Below are 12,802 nucleotides of genomic sequence, written 5' to 3' on the forward strand. Positions count from 1 at the left end.
GGGCGTGGACCGGAAGTGAGAGCTCTTCAAGGTGTGAGGCCAACCGAGTCAGGCTGGGCTTCCCTCTTTACCAGCAGAGGGAAGGGGAGGTGGAGAGACAGCACAGGAGCAGCCAGAAGCCGAAAGTCAACAGAAGGCGGAAGAGTAAGGAGACACGGCCATGCGCATTGCCATATGATGGAAAAGCCAAAGCCCGAGATCACCAGCGGCTGCCCAGAATGCCAGCCTTTGGGGAGAAGGAAACTCCTTGCTGACACTTTGATTTTGGGATTCTTGCATCAAAACTGTGAGCCAATAAATTCCTGTTGTTTAAGCCAACCCATTGTGTAGCATTTGTTTTAGCAGCTAGGAAACTAAGACGCTCTCCCCGCCGCATTTCAATTTATAAGGCAACTTCGTGGGCTATCCAAAGCATACTTTGGACAATATGTTTTTCAATGACCACTTAAATATATTACCTTTGTATTTCTATAAAATTGAATTTTTTGAAAATTATTACATGATTATTAAAGAAGATTTTGGAAAATCCAGTAATGTAGAAAATGATAATCACTCACAATAGCAAAACCCCTAAACACCACTGTTAACAATTTTTTTTCAGTACTATTTTTTTTTCACTCTTAACATTTTGGTAGTCTCACATTTCCTTTCTATGCATTAAAAATTTATATATTTAGCCAGGGTTCTAACGTGCACACAATTTAAATCCTGAAGACTGGAGACATCATGAACACTAAATTGTTATTAAAACCTTTTCAAAAACATTTCAATGTCCCAAACCATTCTATTCTAGAGCTGTACTATAATTTACTAGCCTTTGTTGCATTGTAAGTAACACTGCAATGAGCATCTTTGTGCACAAAGCTTTTCAAATTTTTTTTTATTCCCCTATTTCTTTTATTCCATTAGGCTAGTGTCCCAGGCTTAGAGTTACTAGCTTAATGGGTGTGGCTATTTTGAAATCTCTTGATGCACACTGCTATGATGTGCTTTGAAAGGGCACAATGGAGAATCGGATGTGGCTCAAGCAGTTGGGCATCTGCCTACCACATGGGAGGTCCCAGGTTTGGTTTCCAGTGCCACCTAAAGAAGATAAGCAAGACAGCAAGCTGACGTGATGGGTGGTGTGGTTAGTTAATGAAATGAGATGATGCAATGAGACACAATGAGGAAAACACAATGAGAGCCACGACAAGCAGGGAATGGAGGTGACTCAAGTGACTGGGTGCTTCCCTCCCAAGGAAAGAAGAGGAGCAGATATAGAGAGCACACCACAAACAGACAAGAGAGAAGACAGCGAGTGTAAACAACGAGGGAGGGGGGAATAGATAAATAAAATAAATCTTTAAAAAAAAAGAAAGGGCACAACTACCTTCACTTATTTTTGTTATGTTGGCTCACACCCGAGAGCAAGGATGTTTGATGCAGAAAAGCCTAAGTGAGATATTGGTGCTCTAAACATTGAGAAGGAAAGAGGCAGAGATTGGGCCTTCTCACTCCTCTACTTCAGGGAAAGGGAAGGTGGTTTCACAAAAGGCAGGAGGAGAGAAACCAGGCCTAAGAATGTTAGGAGGACAGACGATGTCCGACTATAAATACAGAAGAAACTGGCTAGGTAGCTTCGGCATTTATGGAAATTGACACACCAATCCCAAGGCTGGGGCAGAGGCGTCTTGTACAATGCTGAGTGTCCAAAGCCTCGTTCTAAGATTTACAGGAGAAAAGACAGGCTTTTTCACAGAAAAAGCACAGGCAGAGAACTGCAGACCACCGAAGAGAATTCCTTACCTTTCGGAGTCTCGCAAGGAGCCCAGCCACGTGCTCATGTTGCTCCGATTTAGCAAGATCTTCTGCTGTCTTTCCATCCTGTGGGAAGAAAAAATGGGTAGTTTCTTTGCGACTGCAAGAGAGGGCTGCATGTTGCATCTCCCAACTCCGTCCCATGAGGCAGAAGCAAGCATAAAAGGCGTCAGAGACCAATAAAGCAGAGAAACCGAGCGTGTCCTAGATTACCTCCCCATCTGCGGACTCCTTTTTTCACTTCTTTGTCTGGGGTAGGACGATAAGTAGGAACAGCATGTGGTGGTGTTTCGGGGCCTGACAGTGAGAAGTCTGGGGCTCACAGGCTTTCCTCAGAACTCAGCGGCCTTGTTAGCAGGCCCAGTACCCCAAGTCTCCAAACTCTCTTCAATTAGGCAGACAATGAGGAGTATCATTGGAGGCCACATTCTACTTAGTGCCAGGTAACGTCTTAAAATCTGTACATGGACGCACAGCACTCACAGGATGCTAGTTACTGATAAGTACTGTGGATTTCCAAGAAAAGGCTCAGCTTTACAATTTTGATTTAAAGATCTTTGGTGAACACAGAAGGAGAAAATGAAATAAGGGACAGCAGCAATCTGAGGCTTGTGCTTTCTCTCATTAGAGAATTTTCATAGGGTTGTGGTTTCATACCGAATGAATCCATTTCTGTTTTTATGGCATGACTGTGAAAAATAGTGGCTAACGTTAACTGAGCCCCTCCTGATAGTGTGTGCCAGCTGCCCTTCTCAGTGGTTTAACCGTGTCGACCCTCAGAATCCCCGTAGGAGGGGGGACCATCTTTTTCCCAGGCTACTGATGAGGAAGTGGAGGCTTGTGGACTGTTCTGATGCAGATTGATTGATTCATTTATGTTTTCATTTATTTATTAACATTTTTTTTATTTTTCAGGAGGTACTGGGGAATGAGCCGGGGACCTTGTATGTGGGGGGGAAGTGCTCAACCACCGACCTACCTCTGCCCCCTGATGCAGTTTTAGAGATCACTACAAATTCAAAAGTAGAAAAGACAAGAACTGTTCAAAGGAATAAAAGCTACTTTTTTTGGAAAGGATTTTGGTTTCCCTGTCGATGTGTCTCAATCAGAGTTCCACCCTGTAGAAGCCCTGGTATCCAGGTATCTAGGTCTAAGAGGTCACCTTTCAGTCCCTCAACTCGAGTCACCCGGGGCACGCTGGGGGTCCCAGCAGACTGGTGTTTTTTCAGCCGTTGTTGACCAGATAATCCTCTGGGGGTGTGTGGGGTAGGGGCTGTCCTGTGCACTGCAGGGTATTCTGCAGCACCCCTGGCTTCTACCCACTATATGCCAACAGTCCCAATTGTGACAACCAAAAATGTCTCCCGACATTGCCAAATGTCCCCTGGGATAAAACTACCCCAGGTGAGAAGCACGGCCTCAGGCTGACTAGTTCAGCTCAGATGGGTGCTTGGAGAGTCATATTTCACAAAAGTCATGACCGGCCATCTCTCCCGCTCCCGTAAAGTTCCAAATTGTTTCCAACAGGTGGGACAGAGCTCTCCATTTGCTTTGGGGGTGAATTGGGCGCCTTATAAGTCACTGCACCCCAAACCGGGGACTCAAGCCAAACTGCCTAGTTCCATTACTGACATGATAAGCGAAGGCCTTCGTTTGGTGCTTTCCAAACTCCGCTGTGCACTGGGGCCACACAGGGATCGTGAAGAAATCCCGCTGCTCGCTCCCACTGCAGGCCCTGATATGACTGGCGTGGGCGTGGCCTGGTGTCGGGATTTCTAAAGGCACCCCCAGGGGATTCTCTTGGGCAGCAAAGTCTAGGGAGCACTGCCTTAGAGGGAAGAAATCATTGCTACAATATAAGTTTTCTTAGTTCTGATAGGTCCAGACCCTAGATCTGCAAATGACCAAGGCTGCAGACATTCCTCTCTACCGTTAAACCTCCCGAATGCAAGCAAACCACCCCCAACTATTCCTTACATTTTTTTGCACAGCCCTTTATAGTTTGCAAAGCACGTTCCCCTCAGGGACACTATTCAGGCATTCAGAAGAAATGCCTCCCAGTGTAGTGGGAAGAATTTGAATTTTGGGAGTTAGAAAGGCCCAAGTTTAAATCCTGAATCTGCTTCTCATAGGCCATGGCTGTGCTGGTTTCTTCATCTGCGAGATGGGGAAATGACCCTTAGTGGGTCCTTCAGCAAATCAGAGAAAACTAAATGTAAAGAACTTAGCAAAGCACTATGTATAGAAAAAGCAAGCAGTGGTAATTAATAATAAAAGACCTGCGGCACATCCTCAAACTACCTGGCTTTCTGTCCTAGAGGAGAAGGGTAGGAGCTGCACCTTTGGGTTAGCAAGAGGCTAAGCTCTGGGGCTGTGTTTGGCCCGAGAGATTCTGACTCAACATAAAAAGATGTTCAAATGCAGATTAGCGCCATCATCTAAGTAGCTTAAGCAGGATTCGTGGGGTCCAAGAACCAGCGTGCCTGTTTTGTGCGAGAGCAGCCCCCTCACAACTTTCAGGCACTCACAAGTGATCCTCAACCTGGCAGCATTAAGTGGAAGGAAACACATGAAAGGGGTGAAAGCGAGTCACGCGCCGTGTGCCAGGAGCCCCGCCCCGCCGGCCATCTGGGCCGTGGAGAAATCTGCCCTCGGAAGCACCCGATGGCTGACGTCTTCCTGACGGCGCTGATGATGACCCGCATCGACATGCTGTGCAATACTGGGGTGCACCTGGGGGCTGGGAGAGGACCCTGGGAGGATGCAGGGAACGGGAGGACAGGCGGCCTGGGATGCACCAGTGAGAAGTCATCCAGTCCACAGCCAAGGGCAGAGGGCAGGAGCAAGTGTTCAGAAAGTGTGAACTCTGCTGAACCCTGGCGAGGGGACTAAGGACCTAAGGATAAAAAGTGGCTGCTGGCATTGGGGGGAGAAGAGCATCAAGGAAGCGATGGCTGTAAAGTCACAGCGGTGGTGGCATCGGGAGGGAGACGATGGCTGTGAATGGGATGGGCCCGCGGTGCTTCAGCCGCAGGGGGAGCCGCAAAGCTCACGCCTTAGCCTGAGTGGGCTAACGAGGGACCCGTGATCCTTCATCAGGTGGCCACGGTAAAACACCACGCGCTCATCTTGGGCACTGCGTCAGTCCAGGAAACCAGTGGCTCTCAAATGTCAGGGTCCAGAGGATCACGTACAGATTCCTAGAGATGACGCCGGAGGGCTCAGGACGGGACCTGGGATTTTGCATTTTGAACGAGCACCCCCAGGTGATTCAGATGCAGCCCCCACTTTAAGGGATCCTGATAGAGAAAGACTGTCATTGTTTTTTCATGGTCACATGCTATTTCACTGTATGGAATACATACATACATATGTATGGAATACATAATTCATTTAACCATGTTTGTTTTGATGGACTGTTATACGGTGTCTTATGCTGTTACAATTAAAAACAATGATATATCAAAAAAAAATCTACGAGGTTTTACATTTGTTTCAAGCATGTGTGTTTGTATCTGTGTTTAAATCTACATGAAAAAGTTTAGAAGGAAAGAGGTACCGGGAGGGACTTGGTGACTGCTGAGAATCAGGGGAAGGGGGCAGACTGCAGATGGTGGAGCAGGGAGCTGGAGGGAGGGCAGGGCATTTAGAAGGCTTTTACTTTGCGAGTTGTGGGGGTGAGAGGAGAATGAGAATGACAGTAACGTCTAGAGGGCGCTGCAGGGGCAGGTTGTTTTAAGGCTAGGAGAGAACGGCGCGCGCTAGGATGAGGGGGAGGAACAGCTTGCAGAGGAAGTGGGGTCTGGGCCGCCTGCGCAGCGAGGTAGCAGCCCACCATAGGAGTGGATACCCTGCGCGCGGCTCGTGGCTGAGCCAGGGTAACTTGTGCAAGACACACCCATTTCTAAGTCTTAGTATAAAACCAAGAGTGTAAAATAGCTCACAATTCATAATTTTTACATACTGATTATAGCCTAGGATGGCAGTATTTTGGAAATACGGTGCTAACTAAGCTATATTACTGAAATTGTTCTTTCTCCTTTTTTAAACATCAGCTATGAGCCAATTAAAACTGGCCGAGGGGCAGGTATTACTACATTTCTGTTGGGAGAGCACTAGGTTGGGGAGTCCTCGGTATTGGGCGCCCTGTCTGAAAGATGCCGCCGCGCCCCCGCTCGAAACGGTCAGTCGCTTCTCGCAGCTCCGAAGGCTTAGACCAGCCCTTCGCCTCAGCTGGAAGGTTTTCCTCACGGCCGCCTGGCTCCCCGCCAGCCCCGCCTCCCACTTCCCAAGCCGTGCTCCCACCCAGTCCTCGGGTGTGCTCGCTCCCCCCAGGCTCCTGCCTCTCTGCTCTCTGCCTTCCTCATGCCTCCTCATCCTCCAGTGGTCTGGTGGCGCCCCTCCTGTGGTGCTCCCGGCAGACACCTCGGTGCCCCCAGGCCCCTCACCACGCTCGTCCCATTTGGCAAAGACCATTCACCCCTGGACTCCCGTGGCCACGTGCCTCTCCCCTGGGGCTCCAGCTTCCTGAGAGGGGAGCCTCATCCGTCTTCCCCCACTGCGTTCCCCGGGCTGGGTCCCTGACTGGTACAGAGCACGTGCTGGGTATCTGGAGAAGGAATAGATGAAGGAATAAACGAGTGCGCTCTGAGGAGGGTTCCCGGCTCTGGTGGGAGGACCTGCCCTCCGCCGAGCGCGCAGCCCTCCTGTGTCGGGAAGGGTGGGAGCGCAGGGAGCAGCCTGGAGGGACCCCGGTGAGGGGCTGGCGGGAACCAAGGGCAGTTCAGTGGTGCAGGTCCCAGGGACCCCGTGTTTTCGTAGCCCCCAACTTGCACCATTTGCAAGGAGTCACCTGGCATCTTCGGTGCATCCTCGCTAGTTCATTTTTCACATCTGTGATGAAAAGGTGTTTTTCCTCATAAAAACGTTTATATAGATGTGTTTGGACAGGTGTACCTGACCTAGCAGGTCCCTGCACGGTAGTGTGTTTCATATCGCGTGTTTGTGATGGCAGAGGAGGTGCCCCCAAAAGGGGAACGATCCCATGCAGAATAGTAAGTGTTTTTAATCCCTGGGTCTGCAGAGCCAACACTGCAGAGAACACACTCATTAGTTTGGGGGAGGAGATGTCACCAAAATAACATTAGTGTGGCCAAGGAGGCAACTGCCGGTAAAGGGCCAGACAGCAAAGATTTTGGGCTCTGTGGAGCTACCTGGTCTCTGTTGCAACTCCTCAGCTCTGCCACTGTAGCACAAAAGCAGCCACAGACAATAAATGAATGGTGTGGCTGAGTTCCAATAAAACCTTATTTACAGAAACAGGGAGCAGATGTGGCTCAAGCGGTTGAGCACCTGCTTCCCACATGGGAGGTCCTGGGTTTGGTGCCTCCTAAAACAAACAACAAGCAAAACAAACAAAAAAACCAACTCAGGGGGACCCGATGTGGTTCAGTGGTTGAGCACTGGATCCCCACATACAAGGTCCCAGGTTCAATCCCCGGCCCCCATACCTCAAAAAAACCAAACCAAAACAACACAACAACAAACAGGCAGCAGGCAGAACATGGCCCGTGGGCTGTATTTTGCCAGCCCCTCTGTGAATCTCCACAAAACGATTTTCTCCTTTCTGTCTCAGGCCCCAATTTTCCCCAAGTTTGCCAATTATATTTAAAACACCAATGGGCCTCTTTAAGGAAATACTTTCTGTCAGCAAAATTCTGAGTTTCAGGCACTCCTTTTTCTCCCACAGGGGACTTTGGAGAACGGAGACTCAACTCATGGTTGGGTCAGAACTGCCTCAAGGGTTCCTTCTGCAGGGGGTACCAGGTCCTGCACAAGGACTGCGGGAGGGAGCGAGGTGAAGTGAGGAAATCCCCTCTGAAAATAAGCTGCAGGCCTCAGAGCGAGCTGGATGTTTTTCAAACACGAGAGAAGGGCTCTTTCACCAAATGCAGCAGGGATGCCTGGCCACAAGAGTAAACACGGAGACCATTCCCCATACTCCAAGTGCCCCCTCTTCCTTCAGCCCCCCACAAATGCCCACGTGTGCCTCCAGGAAAGGAACACACACCGTCGACTCAGAACGCAGGCGCACTCTTGTGTAACAGAGGAAACAAAGGCGTCGGTGGGAAGCAGCAGGGGCTCCTGGCAGAGCTGGGCCTGGTGAAATGAGTCGAGGATGAAACATTAACCAGATATTCAACTGGGTTTGTGTGGGCAAATGTTTATATAACTGCAGTGGAGGAGTTAAAGCTTCATAGGAGCGGGCCTGTTTTAGAATGCAGTTGCCAAGCAATACCTCTCTCCACGCCCTGGAGGCCTGAGAGCTTTTCAAGAGCTTTCTCGGGCCCAAAGTGCTCCCCCCATACTCACAGAGGTCAGTGCTTCCACGTTGGCGCCCGTCAGGCAGAGGTAGCGGACCACGTCCAGAATCCCGTTGTTGGCCGCGAGGTGGAGCGGGGTTCGTCCGTACTGGGGACAGAAATAAGAGAGACCTCAGGGGACAGAAATAAGAGAGACCTCAGAGCATTCTCCTCCTGAGTGATGCTGCTGGTAACATCTAGTGGTGGAGCCCACAGGGAGTGCGTTACGTAAGATAACTGGGAGTCACCAGAAAAAACCAGAAAGCCTGGTTTTCCCTTCTCTAGCCACCTGCCGTCCACTGAGGGAGGCAAGCCAAGCAGAATGTTCTCAAGTCTTTTTCAGAGTTAAAAAGAAGAACTTCAAAACACAACTTCCAAGGCTGAAAGCATGGGAGGCTTATTGTAAGGTGGCTAAATTAAGTGTCCCGCATGCTGGCAGAAAGGAGAGGTGAGTCAGGAGCCAGAAGGCCCAGTGATGGTTCAAACGCAGACCTCGCCAGAGACGAAGAGGCGGAAGGTGAGTTACTGAAGACCCTCCAAGGAGGTGATGGAAAGGCCACGCGCCCCACTCCTGGGCAAAGCTGTGCCGAACTCTGGGCCGTATCCTCGGAAGGCTCGCCCCTCATCCGGCAGAAAGTTACATCCTGTGCCTTGATGTTTCAGAGTGAATATTCCAGCCCAAAGTGTCTGTGTCACAAACCGGTGGTCTGAAAACTATAGAGGGTTCTCTTAAAAATGTTACATAATTTTGGCGATATTTACATATCCAGAGATTTCACAGGCAAAAATCCATTGTCGTAGCTTCCCTTTAGCCAAGGCACAGCCTGGCCATGCTGAACCAGCACCTCCTTTCTCTGGGCTGGGTGGGAGCTTTCATTTAGGCCAGGTTATATTTATGTTACAGGCTTAGGCCTCATGGGTGTCTGGGCTGGTGGACATAAAGACATTAAAGATCTAGAAATACTAGTAATGGGAGTAATGAAAGTTAAGGGTTTATGCCTTTTAATAGGCAGAATTTATGTCATGTTCATCTATTACAGTAATTGAATGCTTTGACTTTTGCTATTTTATTTTATGTCTCTGGTTCCCAAACATAGGCCAAGGCACCCTGGGTTGAACTGCAGTGAATCCACAGTATTGAGGAATTGTTTACATTTTTGATGGAACCACTAGGTTTGGACACCAGGTGAACAACTCGCTCAAGGTAGTTCAGTCTTAACACTGCAATGCTGCCTTCCTTTCAATGACATCTCTTTGTACAGCTGAGTTTTGGGCACAGGTTTTGGGGAGGTTGGTGGGATTAAAAACAAGTATCCTGAGAAAATCAATGTGGAACAGGAAATGAGGGTGGTGGTACCCAATCTGATTCCCAGGTTTGAGAAGCTGTGTGGTGCCCAACAGGTACAGACATCCCATTAATAAGTAACTGTGGTGACTTAAGAATGAAATAAAACATTATTTTCCTTTCAACTTAAATGTGTATTTTTTTTCCTGTTCTTTCAACAGTTACTAAGTTGTTAGGACAGAAATACTTAAGTTGTTTGGACTGACCTACTTAATATGTGGAACTGTTAGGCATTTGTCTTAGCGGCCCAGGCAAATATTACCAAGACACTGAGAGCTCTGAACTGAGAATGCTTGGGAATCTTTTATGTTGCCTATTTGCAAATACAAGGACTTGTTATAAGGTTAACACCTGCTATTTTTTTAGTTTAAGCCAGTAAAAAGAATTTATTTGGGCAATGGGGAAAAAGCAGAGCTTGCTGAGAAATGGGAGAGTAGGACGGAAATACACACCAAGATTTGGTGGGGGCTCCTCCAGGCAGACAGAGCTTGCCTTGTGTGGTTATCTTTTAAATTGTTAATTATTCCTTCTCCTTGCTAAGACTAAGGGGAGGGACCCCAGCTGTTACTGGTTACCCCACCAATGGTAGGGCCTCTTTGGAATATCCAGGGCCAAGGGGAGGTCCCGGAAAGAGAAACTGGGACCTCAAGGTTAAACTCAAGGTTTTGAAAAATTCTTGCGGCCATGTTGTCTGTCGGCCATGTTGTCTGTCCGCCATGCTGTGGCTCATCTTGCTGTTCTGCTGCCTAGCCTGCCTCAAGTCTCCCCTCAGAGAATTCATGCCCTTATTCTTAAGGGGGTCCTGAGGGGCAGGGATCATTCTTCTGTAGTTATGTCCTGTTAACACCTGCGCATTTACAATGCCCAGACATACAAATCATTTCAACCTTTTAATCGACAATTCTTTGATACTAAGTACATTGACAGTAGTGTGTAACTTTCACCACTATCTATTCCAGACCATTTTCATCATTCCCAACCAAATCTCAAACGCATTTAGTAATAGCTCTGCACTCCACATTACCACAATTAAAATAAGTAAGTAAAATTTTAAAAATCCAACAAAAAGAAGGATATAGAGTAGGAAATAAAGTCTTCATCCCCTAATCTACCTCTCCCTCCCCCAAGTTCCCCATCTCTGTTTAGAGTTATACCTACTAAACACCTGTGTATCTCCTTCCAGAATTTTACCTATGAATCCATACAATGAGATAAATATTAATAATTTAAAAAGCCAAGACTGATCATCTTTAAATGCTATTCTGTTACTTGCTCTCTTCACCTACCAGTAGATTGTGAATAATTTTCCATGTCTGTAACTGAGATCTATTATATTCTTTGTCATAACTCATTTAGCCAGTCCGCTGACGATGGGCACTGAAGTTGGTTGCAATTTGTTATTCTTATACATAATGCTGCAGTGTGTGTGCATATTTATGTTTCACTGTTATCTTCTATAGTGATTTAGAAAACAGATATTGAGCTTGAAATATTCTTTAGTTACGTTAAAATGAAAAAGAAGAGAAAGTTTAGAAGATCTGGATGCAATGGCTGCACTTACGTGAAAGGAAAATAATTTTGGTTATAGAATGTACACTTTTATAGAGGGGAAGGAGGACAATGAAGAAACGTGTTATAAAGAACAAGGACTTGGAAATTTATACTTTGGAAAGCTTGCAATGTTGAACAGAACAAAACCCAAACTCCTTGGCATTACAATCAAGCATTACATTTCATCATCTGGACCCACTGTTTCTTCCCTGCTTCATTTTCTCCCTTCCCTTCATTCATCCCCGCTCCCAAATATGTAGGTCATGCCCCCTACACATCACCTAAGTGGACTTCTAGACAGTTCCCAAACATACACATCTGCTTTCCTCAGCCTGAAATATGTTTTCCCCTCTTCTTCATCTGTTACAATGCTAATCATTTTAAATTGATTACCTCAGAAAAACTCTGATTTACTGAACGTCCAGATTGTTGCTTCTGAGTTTCTGTAGTACCTGGTGCCCCCACTGCAGTAGTTCTTCCTATAGGAGACTCTATTATATTTAAATGTGGATGTGTTATTATATTTAAATGTGAATGTGGAGGTGGCCATCTCAAAGCAAGCCAAGGACAAGAGCCATTCCTTCAGTATCCACAAGCTCTCCACGTGGAGTCTAGCCAGTGCTGTCAGAGAGGTGCTAATGAAAGTCTGACGTGGGCACTGAATCCTCTCTTGTACTGGAGGGGTGTGTGCACATGCGCATACGACATGCTCTCTGCACCTTTGCTTCTGCTCTATAAGAAGACCCAACCCAGAAAAGAACAAACGGTTAAGGGTCCTGGACTATGTGGATTCTATTTTTTCTCAAGGATTCTTGGCCAAGTTAAATAGCCACCCTCCTGATTTTCATAAGCAAAGAAAGAAGAAAATGAAGAGGGCGACAAGTTCCTGTCACACACTGGTGACGGAGGGAGGGTATGGATGGTTATTTTCATCTCTGGGGGGAATTTAATCCAGGTAAATAAAAGGCAAGCTGCCATCATGGGGAAAGGGTGACAGTCTGCCCCAGGAATATGGGGCAGTGTCTCTGTCTAAAAGCCACACCAACAACGTCCAGGTGAGGGTGGGTGAGCTTTGATGAGAAATAGTGTCTTCTCCTTAGTTTCATCCATGTCTTTTCAACTCTGTTGGAACCTCTACCTGCTTTTCTCAAAATAAATGGGGTAGGAAAACAAGAGTGAAGGAAGTGTAAGCTCCTTCCAAGTCAAAGAGTGCCCAACTCAGCATTCCAGGAAACCCAGGGAGTCTCCCTGCAAGCACATTTCTGCTCCAGACAGGTTCTGGATAATGGATCTGAACTTTGCTGCTGATTCAAAAAGGCTGGAATTGTTTAACCCATGATTTTCAATTCAGCGAACTCAATTCCATGACAAAATCATTTACTGAATGCCCTCCATGTACCTCAGCCGTGCCGTATACAGTAAAAGCGTAAGTAAAGCACAGGGTGGCTTTATATCAGAATTTATGAACTGTTACAGACATCTGCAGCATCAAAAATTAGAGCTTTTCCATTAACTAAGTCAGTTCTTTTTTTTTCTTTTTAGGTACTGGGGGCCAGGGATTGAAACCCGGGACTTCGTATGTGGGAAGCTGGTACTCACCACTGAGCCACACTGCCTCCCCTACGTTGGTTTTATCATTTGTTTTGCTTGTTGTTTGTTTCTGTTTTTTTTTCCAGGAGGCACTGGGAACTGAACCCAGGACTTCCTGTGTGGGAGGTGGGCGCTTAACTGCTTGAGCCACATC

The 12,802-nt window shown here is 47.2% G+C and overlaps 1 protein-coding gene across 4 annotated transcripts in view; it reads right to left on the reverse strand.

The window, feature by feature from the left end:
• DAPK1 (death associated protein kinase 1) overlaps positions 1 to 12,802 on the reverse strand; it is a 219,725-nt gene that overhangs the window by 45,025 nt on the left and 161,898 nt on the right. For all 4 annotated transcript variants that reach the window (XM_004470926.4, XM_004470925.5, XM_004470927.3 and 1 more), the window contains exons 18-19: positions 8,173 to 8,271; positions 1,789 to 1,866 (exon numbers count right to left, since the gene is read on the reverse strand). In XM_004470926.4, the coding sequence (XP_004470983.1) occupies positions 1,789 to 1,866; positions 8,173 to 8,271 (177 nt within the window). The remainder of the gene's footprint in view (positions 1 to 1,788; positions 1,867 to 8,172; positions 8,272 to 12,802) is intronic.

Source organism: Dasypus novemcinctus, chromosome 8 (genome assembly GCF_030445035.2).
Source record: "Dasypus novemcinctus isolate mDasNov1 chromosome 8, mDasNov1.1.hap2, whole genome shotgun sequence".
In the NCBI taxonomy this organism is placed as follows: Eukaryota; Metazoa; Chordata; class Mammalia; order Cingulata; family Dasypodidae; genus Dasypus; species Dasypus novemcinctus.